General features: G+C 49.1%; 2 protein-coding genes across 5 annotated transcripts; one reads left to right on the top strand and one right to left on the bottom strand.

Moving 5' to 3' along the window:
• The first annotated feature begins 323 nt into the window (after window positions 1-323).
• On the top strand, window positions 324-9,743 carry LOC308469577 (uncharacterized protein). 2 transcript variants are annotated; one of them, XM_080992246.1, is made up of 5 exons: window positions 324-591; window positions 2,592-2,663; window positions 4,095-4,799; window positions 6,952-7,084; window positions 8,111-9,743. In XM_080992246.1, exons 1-5 carry the CDS (start codon window positions 520-522, stop codon window positions 8,986-8,988), a joined length of 1,860 nt encoding a protein of 619 aa, XP_080848372.1. In that variant the 5' UTR covers window positions 324-519; the 3' UTR covers window positions 8,989-9,743. The 2 variants fall into 2 exon arrangements, with proteins under 2 accessions (XP_080848372.1, XP_080848373.1); XM_080992247.1 differs by having other exon boundaries at window positions 325-591; window positions 4,090-4,799.
• Window positions 9,744-10,436: 693 nt separating this feature from the next.
• Window positions 10,437-20,640, bottom strand: LOC308469418 (uncharacterized protein). Of its 3 annotated transcripts, none has more exons than XM_080991857.1 (4): window positions 20,467-20,640; window positions 16,916-17,645; window positions 15,883-16,009; window positions 10,437-14,459 (listed from the first exon to the last, which is right to left on the bottom strand). In XM_080991857.1, exons 1-4 carry the CDS (start codon window positions 20,499-20,501, stop codon window positions 13,018-13,020), a joined length of 2,334 nt encoding a protein of 777 aa, XP_080847983.1. In that variant the 5' UTR covers window positions 20,502-20,640; the 3' UTR covers window positions 10,437-13,017. The 3 variants fall into 3 exon arrangements, with proteins under 3 accessions (XP_080847983.1, XP_080847982.1, XP_080847984.1); XM_080991856.1 differs by having other exon boundaries at window positions 16,916-17,652; window positions 20,471-20,639; XM_080991858.1 differs by lacking the exon at window positions 20,467-20,640 and adding an exon at window positions 18,982-19,766 and having other exon boundaries at window positions 16,916-17,652.
• Window positions 20,641-21,266: the final 626 nt, after the last annotated feature.

The raw sequence follows: 21,266 nt of genomic DNA, 5'->3' as shown, positions 1-21,266 counted from the left end.
GGAGGAGCATTTATAAGTTTCTAACTGATTTTTTCCAGGTCCTGCTTCAGTAGGACTGGGAGTAAAAACAGTCCAAGAAGAACTGAGTAAATGAAAAACATATAACGAAGGTGCCAAAATGACCTGTCCAGTATTAATACAGGGCTGTGGCCTGAGGGGTGCAGTCCTTTTTGTTTGTGGGAGGGTGAAGAGGGGATTTCAAAAAATGCTTTAAGTAAAAGTATCTCCCGCCTCCTGTCTCTGTCTTATTGTATGTCTTCATAATCCAGCTCTCCCAAGCTGCTCTTTGGGTTCCATTTGTTGTAAGCGTCGCCCGTAGCAACGGGGCCTACAGGCATTCCAGAAGCCAGACCCCTCACCAGCTTGCCTTCCCTTTGGCCTTGGTGGTAGAGGAGGGTGAAAACTCAGGATGGTGGCGGCTGGACTTGCAGCTGGGAAGCAGCCTGTGCTGCTTGGTCTGTGGTGATCATTTCCCATTAAGCAACCAGTCATGTTGAGGAAACAGTGTTACTCAGGTTGATGTTGGGGCTGCCAGCTCTCCACCCCACGCACCCCACCAGCACTTCTGTATCGGAGGCAGAAATTCAACAGGTGAATAAGGTTGCTGCCCACAGGCAATCCTAGAAAACAGCTTTTCTTCAGGATTCCAACCAAGCCGGCCTCTGGGTGTAGATATCAACATTTAAAGAGAAAAGAAGATGTGAATTTATTCCAAGGCTTGTTTTGAGCTGGGGGTGGGGGGAGACGGTGTTATTCCAGCTTGTAGCTTTTTCCCAAAACTTACTCCTGTTCCTTTTATAGTACAGTAGTACCTCGGGTTACAGACGCTTCAGGTTACAGACACTTCTGGTTACAGACTCTGCTAACCCAGAAATAGTACCTCGAGTTAAGAACTTTGCTTCAGGATGAGAACAGAAATTGTGTGGCAGCAGCGGGAGGCCCCATTAGCTAAAGTGGTACCTCAGGTTAAGAACAGCTTCAGGTTAAGGCCAGATCTCCAGAACGAATTAAGTTCTTAACCCGAGGTACCACCGTAGCTGGAGAAGAACAGTACACAAAGCATTTCTGTCTCTTGACAGCTGTTTATTATGCTGCCTTTCCTCGAGAGAGCTTAGTACTGCGAGCATTTTGCTTCACTCACCTCCAATTTTAATTAATTAATTAGAACATTATATAAGCCCTTCATCAGGAGGCCGCCAAGGTGGGAAATGCACCCAAATTAAAACAAATATTAAAAACCTCCAATGAAGGAGAGTCTGTTCCACTGTCTAACAGCTCTTACTGTCAGAAAGTTCTTCTTGAGGTTTAGTTGGAATCTAATGAAACCATTGGTTTGAGTTCTACCCTTTGGAGCAGGAGAGAACAAGCTTGCTCCATCTTCCATGTGACATTTGAGATATTTAAAGATGGCTAGCCTATCTCCTGTCAGTCTCCTCTTTTCCAGGCTAAACATACCCAGCTCCTTCAACCCTTCCTCATCAGGCTTGGTTTCCAGATCCTTGATCATCTTGGTTGCCCTCCAGCTTATCAATATCCTCCTTAAATTGTGGTGCCCAGAACTGGACACAGTATTCCAGGTGTGGTCTGATCAAGGAAGAGTAGAATGGTACTATAACTTCCTTTAAAAGGGATGCGGGTGGTGCTGTGGGTTAAACCACAGAGCCTAGGATTTGTCGATCAGAAGGTTGGCGGTTCGAATCCCCGCAACGGGATGAGCTCCCGTTGCTCAGTCCCTGCTCCTGCCAACCTAGCAGTTTGAAAGCACGTCAAAGTGCAAGTAGATAAATAGGTACCGCTCTTGTGGGAAGGTAAACGACATTTCCGTGCGCTGCTCTGGTTCGCCACATGCTGGCCACATGACCCGGAAGCTGTACGCCGGCTTCCTCGGCAAAGAAAGCGAGATGAGCGCTGCAACTCCAGAGTCGGCAACGACTGGACCTAATGATCAGGGGTCCCTTTACCTTTACAGTGGTAGCTCGGGTTAAGTACTTAATTCGTTCTAGAGGTCTGTTCTTAACCTGAAGCCGCCGTGCCACCAGAGCACGATTTCTGTTCTCATCCTGAAGCAAAGTTCTTAACCCGAGATACTACTTCTGGGTTAGCGGAGTCTGTAACCTGAAGCGCATGTAACCTGAGGTACCACTGTATAACTTCCTTTGATCTGGGTACTGCAGCCTAGAATAGCATTAGCTCTTTTTGCTGCTGCATCACACGGTTGATGCAGCTGGTGGTCCACTAAGACCCCTACTGGCAAGCCAGGTGTCTCCCCATCTTATATTGGTTCCCTACTGCAGAAAAGGTGAAATTTGCATTCATTGTTCCGCCCTCTTTCTCCTCTAGCCCCGCCCACTGCTGCTATGTGACCCGACTCAGCTCAAGCGAATGCAACCCTTAGGCTGAAAAGGGTTCCTCTCTCTTGCTTTAGCGTCTCCTACGCATAGCCCAAAGGGGGTGGGGGTGGTTAAATGCACCGAGATGTCTTTCCTAGAGAGACCCAGCAAGGCACAACAGATGCAAAAACTCGGAGGACCGCTCTTCCGGCTTCCTCTCGTTGCAGCTGCATCTGCATATATATGTATATTTATTTCTAGTTTGGAAACAGCTGCAAGATCGCCGGATTGCAGATCGCCCGAAGAGTGCAATGCAACGGCTGCAAAGGGAAGGTGAGTTTAACGGAAGGAGGGAGAGAATTCAGAGAAAGCGGAATGTTTGCGCGGGGTGGGGGGTGGACCGCAGAAAATCCATGCTTGCAAAAAGGGAGCTTTGCAAAATAAAGGCACTTTAAAGCCACTTTTCCCCGCCAGATCAGAAGGCGCTCCCTTTCACTGGCACCAGTGGGGTATAGAGAGGTATACAAAGTTAATAAGTTGTTGTTGTTGTTGTTGTTGTTGTTGTTTCAGTGGGACCAGGATCAAAGCTGTAGGGGTGGTGAGGAAAAGGAAGAGAGAGGCTCTGGGTGCAATGCTTGTTGCAACCAGCCATTTCCAAGGGGGGTTGCAAGCAGCAGGAACATTGGTGCACTGAGTCAGACCATTGGTTCAGCTAGCTCAGTCGTGTCTGCACACTGACAGGTAGCAGCTTCCAGGGATCTCTCCCATTCCTACCCGGAGATACTTGGGGGGTAGAATCTGGAACCTTCTGTGTGCAAAGGAGATGTTCTTCCACTGAGCTATGACCTTTCCCAAACAGAAAACGTTGTTTATGAATAAACAACGTGGGGTGGGGTGGTTGAGCAAGAACTGAGTTCCCTTACCTTTTCAAAATTAAATAATTGGGGTTTTTTTGTCTGGGAGGAGCTGAAATGGATAATACCCCCAATGCCTGAGCAAAAGAAATACCACCTTGGCCATTTCTAATCCAGATCACTGTCTGCTTGAGTTTATTAATCACATCTTATATTTTGGCCCAGCGCCTGGGTTGTGTGTGTCTGTGGCACTGCGACTAGGCCCGAAATAAAATAAATAATCAAACAAACTTTGTGGTGAACTCCCCCATAAAAAAGCACTGATTAATAGTAAGGAAATAAAAAGAGCCCTGATCCAGCAGAACTTCACGTTCTTATTTCTTCATGGGGCCTGTTGCCATCATACTTCGCTTGCAGGCACCCTGTATGTATGTGTCAGGCACCTGAGTGAAAAGGATGCTGAACTACGCAGACTTTTGGTCTGATCCATCCATCCATCCGTCTGCTTGTCTTGCAGGGTGGAGGCTGCCCCAGTCGAAAGAGATGGATCATTTACTGCACCTGCTTCTCTTTGACAGACAGGCAATATCAATGGCTGCTAGCTCTGGGGGCTATGTTATCAGTCCACTGTCAGAGGCAATGTTTGCCAGCTGCTGGGAGTCGGTACTGTACTAGATGGACCATAGACCCAATCCAGAAGGCTTGTCTTATGTTCTTTACGGTCTCCCCAGACAGGGCGTATGATTGCTAGATTGCTGTCCTTGTGACTAGTTAAATAGTTACCTGATGAGGGCCTGATAAACCTTCCTCCGCAACAGATTGCTTTCAACACCTTTGGGAGGAAGGTGGTGAAATGAGGTCAAAGATTTTTTGTTGTTGTTGTGACATTGATTGTTAATTTGCAGGGCAGAAAGAAATAAAAACAGAGAAGCAGGACTCCGATGGATCTGAAAAGGGGGACAAGCCAGAGGGGGGCGAAACAGACTGTCATGTCACCCAGGTGGGGACCAGCACAGAGCTTCTGGCTGGGATGGCTCCAAAGCCAATTAAGCAGGAACCTGAGGAGGGGCTGCAGCCATGCTGGGAGGCCCAGTGGCAGGAGTTCCTGAAGACCATGCAGGCCCCTTGCTTAGGATGGAGACCCTCACAGCTGTCTCTGCCGCACTCAGGGGAAGGCCCAAAGGAATTCCGGGCCTCCTCTTGGCCGAGAAGAGGGTGTGCCACCCCGATTCTCCCCAGCCTTCCTAGAGAAGCCCTCCAGAAGGCCTATGAAAGCAGCCCAGATCCCCCTGCAAGAGTGAAAGAAGAGATGATGGAGGAGGACGAGCCCATTGGCCTGGAGACTCGGTGCCAGTGCTTCCGGCGGTTCTGCTACTGGGAGGCCGAGGGTCCCCGCGAGGTGTGCAGGCGGCTCCAGGGGCTTTGCCGCCAGTGGCTGAGGCCCGAGAGGCACAGCAAGGAGCAGATCCTAGAACTAGTGACCCTGGAGCAGTTCCTAGCTGTCCTGCCCCAGGAAATGCAGAGGTGGGTCAGGGAAGGCTGCCCACAGACTTGCGCCCAGGCGGTGGCCCTGGCAGAGGATTTCCTGCTGAGGCTGGAGAGGAGAGAAGAACCGGTGAGTGCATTCTGCTTGGACTCAATCCTGAAGACTTATGCAGAAAATGCATCCTACTCTTGGATGTAATTAATCTCTCTCTCAGGTTGCACATCTTTCCTCTCTGTGCCATTGTGCAGGTGGGGAGTAGTTAAATCAGGGGTGTGGAAACTGAATCATAGCTCCTTGAGGTATGATTTTCATCAGATCTCAAGGACCACGTCTCCCCATATGAAGCAACCTGGACCCTGCAATCATCATCTGAGGCCCTTCTTTTTTTAAAAAATAATAATATTTATTAAAGTTTTGAATAATACAAAAAAGAAAAAGAAAAAAAAAATTCATCCTTTACAATCCCATTTTCAATAACTTTTTTCCGCGACTTCCCCTCACCTCCCCTTCTTGTATTCCAAGTCCAAATATTTATCCAACAAGTTCTTATCCCTAATTTTTTAACCTTAGTTTGTCATTATATTTATTTATATTAAATTTTTAACCTTAATTCGTTATTATATTTAGTTCAATTTATATATCAACTTTTAACTTATATACCTCAATCATTTGTAAAAAACTTTTTCTAAGGTCGACCCTGTTTCCCTTCCATGAATTCCCCATTCTTATACTAATAGCAACACAGAATTAAACACAGAATAGAAAAAATCACGCCCCCTTTGGATTTCCAAACCCCACCCTCCCTTCCCCGGTTTCAATCCCAAAACCATAGTCCATCTATTATCAGCCTGGCAACCTCACGTCCGAGACCCTTAAATCTCTCTCAGTCCCTTTCTGCCGGCTTCTTTGAAAGTCCCTTGTATTTAACACCCAGTCTTGGAGGGGCACTCTCTCTATAATATCCATGTTCCTTCCAGCCGGGCCTCCTTGTTTAAAGGTGGAGCTCAAATCCTGTTTCTTAGATCCAAATGTCCCAAGAGCTCCAGCTTCCACCTTGATCAAATTAATAGTCCATAAATCTTCAGATCCCCACAAAAGAAGATCTTTCCATTCCTCATTTCTAAGTTCAAACCAAGTAGGCCCATCTGAGGCCCTTCTTTGTGTGTCTCCTCTGCAAGGCATCCGCAGTGTGACAACATAAGAACAGGCCTTTTCTGTGGTGGCTCCCCATTTGTGGGATGCTCTCCCCAGGGAGGCTTGTCAGGCACCTCCATTACATACAGACAAAAACCAGTCCTCCTTTCCCAGGCCCTTGAGTAATTAAACAATCTATAGCCTTTTAAACTGTGGTTTTTGTTTGTTATTATGGTGTGTATTCTTATATTTTTATACTATAAACCACCCTGTGATTTTCAGATGGGCAGTACAGAAATTTAATAAATCACCATCCCTGATGTTTGGCATGTGCTGGCTGGGGCTGATGAGAATTGGAATCCAATCGGGAGGACCACAGATTCCTCACCCCTGAGTTAAAGGAGCCCTCCCTGTGCAGAGGCAGTCTTTCTTTGTAATACCAGGTTGCTGGGATAAAGAATGGAGGCAGGTGAAGTTTTCAATACCCTTTTGTTTAAAGGGGACATTTGGTTGCCTGCTGTGCTTATTATTATTATTATTTACATTATTATCCCATCTTGCCTCGCAGGAGCTCAAGGTGGCTTACACAGTCCTCCTCACAACAACCCTGTGAGGTAGGTTAGGGTGAGAGCAAACAAATGGCCCAAGCTCACCCAATGAGCTTCATGGCTGAGTGGGGATTTGAATCTCGCAGGTCCTAGTCCAACACTAACCGTTACACCACAACGACTCATCAATACAGTGGTACCTCAGGTTACATACGCTTCAGGTTACATACGCTTCAGGTTACAGACTCCGCTATCCCAGAAATATTACCTCGGGTTAAGAACTTTGCTTCAGGATGTGAACAGAAATTGTGCAGTGGCGGCACAGCGGCAGCAGGAGGCCCCATTAGCTAAAGTGGTGCTTCAGGTTAAGAACAGTTTCAGGTTAAGAACGGACCTCCGGAACGAATTAAGTGCTTAACCTGAGGTACCACTGTAGTTATCTGCTATATAGATAAGCCTTTCCCAACCTGTGGTCCTCAAGACGGCAACTCTTGCAGGTGCTGCTCCACTACGTCTCCCATCACCTTCGGCCTGGCTGGGGCTGATGGGAGTTGGCCTGATCTAGCAGGGCTGTTTTCTGAATGGTATCCCCTGTTCAGTTTCAGGAGCTGGAGCCTTTCGAGCGGGTGATTGTTAATTCCCCCAAGGCAGAAAAGGACCCCTTGGACACCGAAGAGTTGCAGCTCCCCATGGCGGTTGAGCAGGACAGCGATGGGGAGACGAACTTGCTCAGTAAGTGTTGCTGGAAGAGGAGAGCCTGGGGCTGATGGAACGGGCTCATACTGGAACCAGATCTGAGGAAGAGAGAGGCATTCCCTTAGGAGAAGCCCATTCCCCAGGGGATGGGGATGAACACATATCTTCTCATGCCAAGGATACTTCTCCGGTGGGTGGAGGGTTCGTGGTAGTGGGCGATTTGATCATTAGGAATATAGATCATGCTGCATTTGCAAGAAATCTATATTTTAACGCACACTTTGGAACTCACTGCCTGTTGACGTCAGGCAGGTGCCTTCACTGTACTCCTTTCAGTGCCAGCTAAAAACATTGTTGAGGCAAGCCTATGAAGACATGTTGAACACTGGCGTGTGTTTTAACCTGTTTTTTAACTCATTGATTTCAGTTATTTTTGATGGTTTTAAATTGTTGTTTTAAACTCTCTTCTTCCTGATAGTTTCGTTGTTTTATTCTTTTTGTAAACCTCTTTGAGGGTTCTCCCCCTGCAGTCCTGGTTATATACAGTTTATGAAATAAAATGATAAAATATTGAAGACAGATATACTGACTTTTTCTACCCCCTGCCTAATTTTTTAGCCTTCTTTCATGCCATCCCCTGCCACCGCTCCATGTTTTTTTCTAAATGGAAAAACCTCAAATTCTTTAAACCAGTGGTTCCAAAACTTTTTCAGGCGATCACCCCCTTGATTCCATAAACTCATATGACTCCAGTATTACCTATCCTATAAAAAGCATTCTTCAGAATAGTGGTTTGCACAAGCCACAAAAAAGACAGAAACACAATAATGTTCTAAACGGCAACAATCAATTGCGCATTTATTCAAAATCCAGTTAAAACTATTTAATTACTTCAACAAAATGGATGAACTTGATGCAGTAATCTCAGCTTTTCAAAGTCTGATAGACACCCCCAGGGCCGGAACTGCCACCCAGTTGCCTCTTAGCCCCCCTCCCCAGCACTGCCAACATTGGGCACTATTCCTTTAGACCCACATTCTTGTTCTCTCTTTGTTTTATTAGGTGATGGGCAGCTTAGCGAGAATGAGGAGGAGAATCGTCAGCTGGAGAGACGTGAGCAAGCTGAAGCAAGCTGGGCGCCCAGAGAAAAAACCCGAGGGGAATTTACCCAGGATTCTCTGTTTGTTTCCGGAACTGAGAAGAAGGAGAAGAATCTTCATGTAGAAAGACCCAAGGGAGTGGAACTTAGCGAGATCTCCTTGGAAAAGGGCAGTGGGGCTTTGTTCCAGGTGTCTGAAGGGCCCGCAAGTCGGCAGGGGGTGAAGAAGCTCCAGGAAGACCCTCTGGGAAACACCCTGAGGAAAGGCTTTGACTGCAGAGAAGAAGATGCTCTACGCTTCAACAAAAACCCCTCCCAAGAGAGAATCCCCGATGAGAAGGCAGAGTGCAGGAAAAGCTTCACCCAGAGCCCCGACGTATCTCGTCCGGAGAAGGCGCCGTCATACGAGTGCTCCTACTGCGGGAAGAGGTGGCCTTGCCAGTCCCAGCTGCGCCGGCACGTGAAGATCCACACGGGGGAGCGGCCCCACAAATGCACGGACTGTGGGAAAAGCTTCAGCACCAGCTCCAACCTCAGCCAGCACAAGCGAGTCCACACTGGGGAACGGCCATACAGCTGCAAAGACTGTGGGAAAAGCTACCGGCGCCGAGCGTCGCTGCTCCAGCACGAGCGGGAGACCTGCCGGAAGGGTAGCCACTTAAACGCCCCAGCGCTGGGTTACGTGGTCCTGGGCAACTGCACTTTGCTGTGCATGAAAAAGTCGGCGCAGGGCGGGAGGAACCGCGTGATCGCGCCAAAGGGAGGGGAGGCCCCCCTAGCCGCTCAGCCCTTAAATACGTTGACGGGATATGTGCCGGAAAGTAGCCATCCCAATGATTAGAGCGCAATGGGGTGGGGACAGGGGCAGGACGGAGAAATCCTTTGAAGAGCGTGGTTGGAGCTTTATTTGGGAATCGACAGCGGCAGGAAACGCACCCTTTGTGGTGCCGACCCCCTGTGGCAGCTCAGTGTGTAGAAACCTGTCCTAGCTAAAGAGTTTGGCCTATAGAGGAAGGGCAAGAGCAACCAAGGAGCGCAACTCTGAGATGCACTGAAAAGGTGTGGTTTGTTGGGCCTGACGCATTACTGAGTGGGAACGATTTGCCATTGCTTTTAATCCAGACTGAAAATATGCTGGCCCTGATAACATCATACGTTAGGAATGCACTGAAAACGTTGTTGGGACTTCAGCTCCCCATCAGCCCTAACCAAAATGGCCAGATGGGAGCTGCTGGTCCAGCAACATGTAGAAGGCACCACATTGGCGATTCCCACCACACGTTTTCAAAAAGCAAGATCTGCCACATCAAGCAGAACACACTAGCCATGTACGGGTGGCCTGCCAGGCACTTAACAAGCAGCCTTGGTTTTGCAGGCCCCAGCAGGCCACCGTACGTGGGCTGTGTAACATCTGGGCTCACTCAGCTGATTGGCGAGGAATGTGTGTGTCACGTGTTGTGCAGGCTTCAAATGCAGTATGCGACAGGAGTGGGTCTGGAAGTGTGTTCGGATTGTGAAAATACCACAAAACCTTGGTCAGTGAGCACAAGTCTTACCTACGTGCAGGAACTATATAAATATTCTGTTTGAGAGAAACACCAGCTGTTGCATTTGTCTTTTCTTCAGTATCAGAAAATAAACCCTGGGAGATCAACCAAAAGGGAGACTGTTATTGGGAAAGTGAAATTCTATCTTTTAATTCCTTAAGAGGAGGATGGGGGGGGGGGCGGAATTCTTTAAAAAAGGTTTGAGTTTTCATCAGCAAAAACTGGATGTCAAATTGCAACCATTCACACTACAGTGAAATCTCCTAAAATTTGAGTTATGAGATAGAGGTGATTCCGAGCTTCAGTCATGATCAGCAACTCCATCACGGATAGGAAAACCTTTGCCCCTCCTGATGTTGCTGAGCTACAACTTCCCTCATCTCCGTAAGCATCCTTGCAGGTAGACTGAACAGCTATACCAAGACTGGATCAAAACCTTCAGTGGCATTTCTCAGCCTTTTTAGTTAACTGCCAATTATTTGTTTTGGCTGGGACTGGCTTTGTACAACAGCAGGTATACACACCCATCCATACCTTGTGTTAGAAAAAGGTTGATAGGATCCACAGACTTTCCACCACTACCACCCCTGGACAGCCTATGGAGGGTGCGTTGCTCATAGAATTTCAGGAAGTCATGTTCTTCCATTTATAAAATGTATTGTTTTGATATAATATGGGTTGTACTAAAGGTTTCAAGCTTCCAGTATTCATTTCCTAGTATAGAAAAAGACCACACGTCTGGTAAGTTAAAAATGGTTTACTTACAAATTCTCCAAAGGTCAGGTTCATGTGCTTTTCCATACAGCATTCAGCAAAGGTTGCACAGGCAGGAAACGTGGTTTCGTTATAGTGGCGAAAGTTCTTAAATTATTGGTGTAGGAGCTCAAGTGGGGCTTGTTGGAGCTATGCGGTCTGAGTTTGGAGCAACCAGCTCTTTGCATGCTGAGTTTCTCAGGTAACTTGAGGGTACAACAAGTCTGATTACCGTATTTTTCGCCCCATAGGACGCACCAAGTTTTTTTGGGGGGAAATAAAGAAAAAAATTTATTTCCCCCCCCCCAGGCGCTTGTGGGGCCAGCAGCGGGGAGAAGCGCTCTTCTCCCCGCAACCCGCCTTCAGACCAGGTCCGGGGACAGTGGGAAGAAGCGCTGCGCCTCCCAGCTGTCCCCGGAGCTTGCGGGGCAGGCTGTGGGGAGAAGCGTTCTTCTCCCCACCGCCCGCCTCCAAACCACATCGGGAGACAGCGGGATGGCGGCGTTCCGCCTCCCCGCTGTCCCCCGACCTTGTGGGGCTGGCGCTGGGGCTCTCCTGAAGCCTGGAGAGCGAGAGGGGTCGGTGCGCACCCTCTCGCTCTCCAGGCTTCAGCGAAGGCCTGCATTCGCCCCATAGGATGCACACACATTTCCCCTTCATTTTTGGAGGGGAAAAAGTGCGTCCTATAGGGCGGAAAATACAGTACCTTCCTCCCAAGGTGAAGGAGAGTGACCTAGGCTAAGCCTGGCAGGACAGCTTACTCTGTGGTATAACTTTGCGTATAGTTAGACTTGGTTATCCCACATGAATGGTCATCCTCACAAAAAGAAAAAAGAAAATCCTTGCGGAATCAAAACATGGCATGAGTGAGGTCTTTCCCCACTGACATTTAGTTTTCCCTATACACAGTATCGAGGCTAGCCCATTAGGGCCAATAGGGCACTGCCGCATCAAATCGCTTTCGGCCAGCCCAGTCTGGCCTGCCTTCTAAGTAAGAAGTCCAGTCCAGGGAGTAGCCTCATCTGCCAGCTTCCTGCTTAGCCTCAATTTTGCCTTTGTGGAATTCAGCACAGAAGAGGATGGGAACAAAACCAGAAGAGTTGGCTGTGTCTCTCCACCTCTACCTGCTCTTGATTCTGGCTCCACCTATTGTTGGCCCCCATGCCACCTTCCTGTAAGAAAGGCAAGACTTCCCCAGACATTTGTCCTCCCTACAGCCAAATGTCTGTGGCTGGCTAAAGATCACCAGATGGGCTTCAGTCTAGACATTGTCAAACTCTGACTCCCACCAGCACCATCAACACCAGCACCATTTAAATGTACAGTGTGACCCAACTCTAGTCATTCAGAGAGACTAATGGCTTGGGATCCTAAATTAAAGGACAGGAAAGATTCCTCCTGTGAATTTTTAACTGAGCTTCTCTTAGGATCCAATCCAGTCCTCCATCTCTGCTGACCACTGATGCTCGCTCTCTTTGGGCTTTCAAGATGGCTTCTGGTGGTAACTCTGCTATTTCAATAGCAGCAGCTGACAAGAGCAGAATCCCATTGCCAGCATTGCTGCAGCTTACTAAAAGAGGAGACGGCAGTGATGTCAGCGAGGTGCAAACACACCATCAGGGGCACCGGATTTGTTCTAACAATGCATCTGCACCACTTGCCACACTCACTAAGCTACTGAGATGCCGGTAACAGGACAGATAAGCACCGCTGACCACTCCTGCCCTTTCTGCTGACCACAGACAACCCAAGGTTGTGTGGCTCTGCCATTTCAAGGCTGCCTTAGCAGTCTACAAGGCCAGGAAAGCTTTTTAAAGAGAAATGAAACAGCGGCAACAACTGAACAATGAGGTCCTCTGCATGCTTCATCCTTCGTCCATGACCAGTTTCTGCAATAAAAAGGTAAAGGTACCCCTGCCCGTACGTGCCAGTCGTGTCCGACTCTAGGGTTGCGCGCCCATCTCACTCAAGAGGCCGGGGGCCAGCGCTGTCCGGAGACACTCCTGGGTCACGTGGCCAGCGTGATGAAGCTGCTCTGGCGAGCCAGCACCAGCGCAGCACACGGAAACGCCATTTACCTTCCCACTATAAAGCAGTACCTATTTATCTACTTGCACTTTGGGGTGCTTTCGAACTGCTAGGTTGGCAGGCGCTGGGACCGAGTAACGGGAGCGCACCCCGCCGCGGGGATTCGAACCGCCGGCCTGACGATCGGCAAGTCCTAGGCGCTGAGGTTTTACCCACAGTGCCACCTGCGTCCCAATGGTGTAGCACTAAAACCCAGACATGTCTGGCACAAGTTCTTTCCACGTTTCGTTTGCAACAGTTTGAGGGCATTTTAATGCATTAATTCTTTTTCCAAGGGAAAATAATCTAAATATCGCAATCTCTGGGTTTTCTTACAACCCAGCAAAGGTTATGATGATTAATTCCTCCCAGGAGTTTAAAAAGACTGTGACTGGGCTGGTGATGCATTCTCCCCTCGTCACAGTTGATCCATGAAGGTAAGCGCTCTGATTTGTGCAAGCTATTTTCTACACCAATGCAGTGGGGGAAAGCTAAGTTGCGTCTCAAGTATGGCTCCTCATGTGCCTCAGTAGGTACACTCTGTGATAGAAGCTTTTTCCGCACTCTGGGCATTGTTGCTGCTTTTCGCCATTGTGGGTGCTCTGGTGTCTACGAAGGTTGGCGCTCTGGCGGAAGGATTTCCCACACTCAGAGCAGTGGTACGGTCTTTCTTCGGTGTGGATTTTCTTGTGTGCATTGAGATGCACCTGCTGATAGAAGCCCATTCCGCAGTCCGAGCATTCGTATGGTTTCTCTCCCGTGTGCATCCTCTGATGCCTGATAAGGTACGCTCTCTGACAGAACCGTTCCCCGCACTTGAGGCATATATGTGGCTTTTCGCCATTGTGGATGCTCTGATGTCTACGAAGGTCAGAGCTCTGGAGGAAGGATTTCCCGCACTCGAAACAATGGTGGGTCGCCTCTTCCGTGTGGATTTTCTTGTGTGCATTAAGGTGGGCTTGCTGGTAGAAGCTCTTCCCACAGTCCGCACATTTGTACAGTTTCTCCCCTGAGTGGGTCTTCGCATGCTTGATGAGGTATTCTCTCTGACAGAAGGCTTCACCGCACTTGGCACATTTGTGCGTTTTTTCACCTTTGTGGATCTTCTGGTGCCGAGAGCGGTCGTTGCTCTGACGGAAAGATTTCCCGCAGTCTGCGCATTCGTAGGGCTTCTCCCCTGTGTGGGTTCTCTCGTGGGAAATAAGGTGCGACCTCTGACTGAAGTTTTTCCCACAGTACGAGCATCTGTATGGCTTCTCTCCGGTGTGCAGCCTCTTATGTTTACAAAGCACACCCCGCCGGTTGAAAGATTTGCCGCAGTACAAGCACTTATGAGGTTTCTCTCCTGTGTGGGTTCTCTCATGTTCTTTAAGGCTCCCAGTCCCTGTGAAGCATTTCCCACAATAGGAGCACCGGTATGGCTTTTCTCCTGTGTGCACTCTCTGATGGCTACAAAGCCCGGTCCTCCGATTGAAAGATTTCCCGCAGTCCAAGCATTTGTAGGGTTTCTCACCCGTATGGGTTCGTTCATGGACTCGAAGGTACGGTTTCTGGTGGAAACCCCGCCCACAATCTGAGCATTTGTACGGCTTGTCAACTATTTCCAGTGCCTGGTTCTTAAGGGCGACAGAAGTCTGGCTGAAGCTGACCGCACAGTTGATGCCTGCCTCCTTAATCTTCTGCTGGTTGACTCCTGCTTGGAAAGTGCTTTTGCTGAATTCTTCTTTGCCTTCCCCAACGTAAGAGGCTTCCTTCACTTTTGTTCCTGGATCACTTCCCATGTGGCTTTGTGGTGCCTGTGGCCATCTGCGCACCTCCTCCAATTCAGGAAGCAGGAATACATTCCCCTCGGATATTCCCAAGGGCGCCCCACTGAATTCCACTTGCTCATGTGGTGCCCACTGCACACTCTTTTGTCCAGCTTTGTGGTCCTGCTTGTTGGCCCCTGAAATGGAGAGAATCTCAGCATAAGCACAACCAGCATGTGGAACTCAACGCTACAAGATACACCTAATCGGCTTATGGCATCTGTTAGGGTGAGATGAGGCAATGGGTGCAAACGAAGAGCCAAGCTACACCAATCAGGAGACTCATGGGACACAACACAAGGGAATGGGCATCCCTGGTTCAAGACCAGGTTCCCCCATCCCTGCTCTGAGGCTAGAATGGAATCCCAGGAGACTGGCTGGCCTGCTCATTCATTCACATGGACTCCTTCGTTGCCCACAGTAAGCACCTGAGTTAATAAACACAAGGCAGAACAGAAGCACCTCAGAATGAATATGATACAATTAAAAATTTTATTGAGTAATTTATTGGTTGTATTTACAGTCGTACCTCGGCTCTCAAACGCCTTGGGAACTGGACGTTCTGGCTCTCGAACGCTCGAAAACCGGAAGTGAGTGTACCGGTTTTCGAGCGTTCTTTTGGAAACCAAACAGCCAACAGGGCGTCCGCAGCTTCCGACTGGCTGCAGGAGCTTAGAAGCCGTGCTTTGGTTTCTGAACATTTTGGAACGGATTCCGTTCGACTTCCGAGATACGACTGTATTTCCCACTTTTCCCCCAAGAAGCTCAATGTGGCATACATGATTCTCATTTGTTGTTTAGTCATTTAGTCGTGTCCGACTCTTTGAGACCCCATGGACCAGAGCATGCCATGAGTCTCATACTTCTCATTTAATCCCTGAAACAACTCTGTGAGGCGAAGAGGCAGTGGTTGGTCCAAGTCACCCAGTGAGCTTATTGGCTGAATGTGGATTTGAACCCTGGTCTCTCAGATTCTAGTCTGACACCCTAACCACTACACCACACTTGCTCTTGCAACCTCTCATCACCTAACTGGGCTCATTCTGCTTATTAACCTTGCCGTTAGGAAGAACTTTCTGATGGTAGGAGCTGTTTGGCAGTGGAAACAAACTGCTTTGGGAGGTTGTAGACTCACGTTCCATGAAGGTTTCTAAGCAGAGGTTGGGTGGCCATCTGACAGGGAGTCAGCATTGCAGGGGGTTGGACTAGATGGCCCTTGGGTCCCAACTCAACAATTCTATGATTTTATTAGTTAGCACACACTTTGGAAGCTGTTTGAGTACTGAATACTTGCTGTTGGGCACTCTTCAAAGTTAAAGCAATCACAGTGAGACTTTAGATGTGGAAAATAAAGAAAGCTACGTTTAGTACAGGAAATGCGTATTGCATAGTAAAGAGTTCCTGGTTCTAGCAAACTAAATTGGAGATGCAAAAGGAGCCAGACTCGCTCTTTTGCTCTCTATGGGACAGATAAAGACGAAAGGAAGCTTTCTCCCCATGTAAACCACACCAGTCTTCATATAAGCTGAGCTGAATCCCAACTCCTCCTCCAGAACTTACTGAACAAGATGGCTGCACCAGCACCCTCCTTCTGGGCCTCTGTGGCAAGCTGCATCTTCACCGCATCTGACAGGCTGTGCTCAGCATCAGAGGGATCAACAACCACCCCTTCCAAAGCCTTGGACAGCTGGAAATAAGAGCAGGTGTACAATTATCTTATGAGAAACAGGAACTGGGGCCTATTTATATCAAGGGTTGTCCTTTTCTTTTCATAGTCACGACCCAACACACAGAAATTCAGCAGACGAAAGGCTTCCTGTTGCTTCATCACAGGTCCACAGATCTATATCTGGCCCTTGGAACCGTCCCAGGGCCACATTTGCTCTCCCCAGGCCGCCCCCTTCCCTGTCCTTACTCCACACCCTTATTGTGGATTTTTGCCTTTCTGGAATGTGCCTTTGACCTCTGATAATGTCTCTTGCTGGTCTGGATGGAGCCTGCAAAGGGTTGTGTGAATATCCATAGAACCTAGCTTACTCTAAAATAAGGGTGAAATTTGCATTCATTGCTTCAGCCAGCTTTGCCTCTGTGGAACCATTCAGAAATTGTGTCCCTGCAAATGTTGTTCCAGGAAGCATGAGCCAGAATGAGGGATGATAGGAGCTGTAGTCCACTAACATCTGGAGGACAACTGGTTCTCTATCCCTACAGCAACTGCTGAAGGCCCATCGCTCAGTAGCAGAGATTTAGGTAAAGGTAAAGGGACCCCTGACCATTCGGTCCAGTCGTGACCCACTCTGGGGTTGCGGCGCTCATCTCGCTTTATTGGCCGAAGGAGCCGGCGTACAGCTTCCGGGTCATGTGGCCAGAGCAGCGCATGGAAACGCCGTTTACCTTCCCGCTGGAGTGGTACCTATTTATCTACTTGCACTTTGACGTGCTTTCAAACTGCTAGGTTGGCAGGAGCAGGGACCGAGCAAGGGGAGCTCACCCCGTCGCGGGGATTCGAACCGCCAACCTTCTGATCGGCAAGTCCTAGGCTCTGTGGTTTAACCCACAGCGCCACCCGTGTCCCTGAGATTTAGGTACTCACCTGCTTTTCAATTCTCTGAGCCCTCTGTAGTCCCAGCAGGAAATCCTCTGCCAGGGCCACCGCCTGGGCGCAGGTCTGCGGGCAGCCATCCCTGACCCAGCTCTGCATTTCCTGGGGCAGGACAGCTAGGAACTGCTCCAGAGTCACCAGCTCCAGGATCTGCTCCTTGGTGTGTCTCTCCGGCTTCAGCCACTGGCGGCAAAACCCCTGGAGCCGCCTGCACACCTCGCGGGGCCCCTTGGCCTCCCAGTAGCAGAACCGCCGGAAATGCTGGCACCGTTTCTCCAGGTCAATGGGCTCTTCCTCTTCCAGAATCCCTTCTTTCACTTTTGCAGGAGAATCTGGGCTGCTTTCATCAGCTTTCTTGGAGGCTTCTCTAGGAAGGCTGAGGTGAATCGGGGTGGCACTCTCTCCTCTAGGCTGTAAGCCAGCCTCCTTGAAGGAGGAGGCCCGGAATTCCTTCGGGCCTCCCCCCGAGTGGGGTGGAGACAGCTGTGGGGCTCTCCACCCTAAATACGGGGCCTGCATGGTCTTCAGGAACTCCTGCCACTGGGCCTCCCAGCACGGCTGCAGCCCCTCCTCAGGTTCCTGCTTAATTGGCTTTGGAGCCATCCCAGCCAGAAGCTTCTTTTTGGTCCCACTCTGGGCGGCGTGAAAAATTTCCCCTCTGGGCTCTAACCTCTCCTCTTCCTCAGGTGCTTCTGGGTAACGTTCTTCCACTTTCGTCCTCCTTTGCACTGCAAAAGGAAATTCACAGGCATAAGTGGAAAAATAGGGCAGTGCCAAGCAAATGTAACCTCCAATCAACATGTGTCGATCAAAAAACATCAAGGCTGCCAACATGGTACCCGTGGGCATTGGTGCGCACACCAGTATTGATTATTGCCTCATAAGAAAACGTTTAAAATAGAGGCTCTTTATTTGATATGTGGGGCGCTGTTTTTCCCTATTTTTTTCTGTGCCACATTCCTAGTGGGCGCAATCTTGACGGTTTTGCCAAGGGCACAAGATCAGCTAGCTACAGCTCTGCAACCCACAAAGCCCCAGTATGACACACACTTTGGTGGAATCAGTAGGAAAACAAGATTCTTGCTTTCAGGAGCCGGCAATGAGTAAGAAGCAATAAATAATGGCTGCCATACTGAGGGCTGTTAGGAGAGCCCTATTCCCCCCCACAGAGCATCAACTCCCAGAGGTCCCTGAAAAGAGAGACTGACTGGTAAGCTACTCTGATAACTGTAGCCACTGCTTTTTTTCTGGGGGGACGCATACCCCTAAAAATTTCATGAATGTGTTTGACCTCATTGAGGGGCAGTATTTCAGTATGAGTAGGAAAATGAGAGTACCCCTAAACTTTTTTTGGGGGGAAAGCACTGACTGTAGCTCTGTGAGGGGAATTGAGGGGTCTCCTAACAACACTCAGCAGCTTTAGCTAGCTACATTTCCCAGAATTCTTTGAGGGTAGCCATGACTGTTAAAGTGGTATAATACTGCTGTAAAAGTAAGGTGGAAATGTGGCAACAATCAAAGTGCACTGCTCTGCAAATGATTGGAGAACCAAACTGAGGGCTTGTCCGCACTTCTTCTTGTCCTGCTATTTTCCCACTCTTTACTGCTGAATTGGAGCAAATGTCCATCGCATTCTCCGCAGGTCGACATCTGCTCTGATGCAGCAGCAAAAAGCAGGTTTCCCAGGGGAATGAGGTGGAGCAAACGGAAAACCACTTAGGCCTGTGCTTCCTAGGCATGGGACCAGCCCAAAGCTTGCAAGTGGTGCTGACTCAGTTCTTTTCCGACCTAGGGTTCAAGAGGGGCACATTCTGGCCTGTGCAGCATCCCCCTGAGGCAAGGTTTGGGGCACCTGAGACCTGCCAGATGCTGTTGGACTCCAATTCCCATCAGCCACAGCCAGCATGGGCAACGGCCATGGAGGATGGGAGTTGTAGTCCAGCAATCTCTCAGAGGCCCACAAGTTTCTCTACCCTTGTGCTAAGCTCTGGAAACCCCGACAGCAGTGAGAAGATTTATTGCTCTTTGAAGAGGCCTCCAAGGCCCAGCCCTCTCACCCTGTGAAAAGGCAAAGCCTAGGGGGGCGGCTCTGGGGGGCTGCAGACACTCCCCTGAGGGCTAGAATAGGGGCTAGATTGCCTGTCCAGAGAGCTACCAGGAGGAGGCCTTGAAGAAAAAGAGCTGTTGTCCTGTTGCCACAGCAACCAGAGGACATTCCAACATGGGTTCCTGGATGTCATGCCTATGCCCTGACTTGGCACCAGGCATGTGGGTGTTTGGAGGGCAAATCAAACACTCCATAAGCTGGGGATTCGCAGAGCGGGCGAGGCCCCCTGAATCTAGGCCTGAGGATCCCCTTTAAGGGGCTTTCTGTGTTGATACCTAAGGAAAGACTCCTGGAACTGTCAGCCACTGTCTCAGTCCTTGACAGCACCAACATCAAAAGTTTCAGGTCCGGATTGAATTAGCAATGATGATTCCATATGCACCTACAGATCCAGAGGGGCCTACTCATGAGTAAGCAATCGTTGAGAGGCCTCCACAGCCAGAAGTAGTGGCCAGGGGCTGGTCATTGGGAGCATCATCATCATCATCGGGAGATGATGCTGGGCTCTCAGATCTGGTGCACCAACTTGGGCCATCACTGGCAATCTATCATAAAATATACAGCTGATGATAAGGCATTACACATTGAGGGGTGGGGGCTCAAGCCAAATGTGGCACTCATGCTGAAAAAGTTCCCAGTTCAAATTAAAATGCATGGGCATTCAGAAATGCAGACACCTCGAAGGCATTGAAGAATTGGGTTTCCACCACCAAGTTTTCTGCTTTTAATTCCACCCTCCCATTTATTTATACACCACCCTTCGGCAAAACAGAAGGGCAGCATACAGCAGAATTTTATTTTAGTTTTTAAAAAACCTTAAAAATGCAGTTTTTACATAGAACCCAGTGATAAAAAAAATGAGTTCTTCCAGTTGGCTTTCTGTCTGTCATACAGCTCTTGGGGAAGACTCAAAGCTTGGTGGTAAAGCAGCTAAAATCCTTGACATTTCCAGGTAAGCTGGGAGAGGGACTCCTAGCTCTCAGCCCCTGGAGAGCTGCTGAAAGTCCGTGTGACAATATAGTGCAAAATCACTCAAAGGCGGCTTCTGATGTTCCTAAATCCCTAGGAAGAGCACTTTTTGCAGAGATCGCCAGAGACGTTTGTGGGGAAGGGCTTTAGTTCAGTAAGAAAGCTTTGAATGCAGAGGATCCCTGCAGGCAGACATGGCAAAGAAACACCCACACCCGGGCTTAACCCCCAGAGAGCGGCTGCCGGCCAGTGCCGACAATACTGAGCTCTATGGACCAATGTGATCTGACTCGGCACGAGGAAGTTCCCTACGTTTCTGCAGGCGGAGAGGGGTGGGCGGTAGCCAGCCTATTTGAAAAGGGAGGGATCAACCCTGCTGCCTTCATCTCTTTTTCCAGCCATGGATTTCTGCTATTCCGCCACCCACCCACCCCTTTCCTTGCAGACAGATCTCCCCTCCTCTGACCCACCTGCTCCTTGGGGCTTCTGCATGGCGCGCATGCGCGCATCTGAAGAATTTGCAGCTGCCCCGCTCAGTCAGATCCCGGGCTACCAAATCCCAAAAGCCAGTTTTCCAGGAGTGATGCAAGGGGTGCGGGGGGGGGGGGTGCGGACAAGAAGCAGGAAGGAGCGTCTGCAGCTGAAATTCCTGGGTCTCTCTCTAGGAAGTCTCGCTCTCTACGTTTAACCCCTTGAGCAAGGGGACACTATGTAGCATTTTCAGTGCGGAGACCCACTAACTTACAGATGAAATGCATAATCAAAAAAGAGGATACCTTTTTGCATAAAATGCGCGCGTGCTTCTTTGCGGAGATGCGCGTTTCGAAACAATTGCAACAATTTAAGCAGAAATATCTTCGTGGTAACTGTTGTGACTGCTCATTCGGCTAGGCAGCCACAGACTGTGGATGATGTAGCAACTACCCGGCAAGATCCACACCATACATTTTCATTTATTTTACATTTTATTTATATCCCAAGGCAGAACCGTAAGTGACCCTATTGAAACCAGCACTGAAAACACTGCAAAACATTTCAACGCACCCCACCCCAAAAGAAAAAAATGAATTCCCCAAAAGAGACTTGGGAACTGTAGTTCTTTAAGGGTGCTAGGAATTGTAGCACTGTAGGGAAAGACTACAGTTCCCAGGGGGTGAAGTCACGTGTGTGAGATGCGTTTCAAGCGCATAGTGTTAATCTCCACTCCATCCCGGCTCGGCCATCTTGGGGTTTTTTTCATTTTCATTTTTTTTTAAATAATGTTTA

Source organism: Podarcis pityusensis (genome assembly GCF_964106645.2).
Source record: "Podarcis pityusensis genome assembly, chromosome: 2".
Classification (NCBI taxonomy): domain Eukaryota; kingdom Metazoa; phylum Chordata; class Lepidosauria; order Squamata; family Lacertidae; genus Podarcis; species Podarcis pityusensis.
The sequence above is the reverse complement of the archived record's forward strand: the minus strand, read 5'-3'. Positions and strand labels throughout refer to the sequence as shown.

What these genes read in the sequence shown, in the direction of transcription:
- LOC308469577 (XM_080992246.1), top strand. Translation starts at nt 520, where the DNA reads ATGTTGGGGCTGCCAGCTCTCCACCCCACGCACCCCACCAGCACTTCT. An exon ending in GCAACGGCTGCAAAGGGAAG is followed by an intron (nt 2,664 to 4,094) that starts GTGAGTTTAACG and finishes TTTGCAGGGCAG; the next exon opens with AAAGAAATAAAAACAGAGAA. An exon ending in TGGGGAGACGAACTTGCTCA is followed by an intron (nt 7,085 to 8,110) that starts GTAAGTGTTGCT and finishes TTGTTTTATTAG; the next exon opens with GTGATGGGCAGCTTAGCGAG.
- LOC308469418 (XM_080991856.1), bottom strand. Translation starts at nt 20,501, where the DNA reads ATGCGCGCCATGCAGAAGCCCCAAGGAGCAG. An exon ending in CTCAGAGAATTGAAAAGCAG is followed by an intron (nt 16,010 to 16,915) that starts GTGAGTACCTAA and finishes TCTTATTTCCAG; the next exon opens with CTGTCCAAGGCTTTGGAAGG. An exon ending in TGGTGCAGCCATCTTGTTCA is followed by an intron (nt 14,460 to 15,882) that starts GTAAGTTCTGGA and finishes TCTCCATTTCAG; the next exon opens with GGGCCAACAAGCAGGACCAC.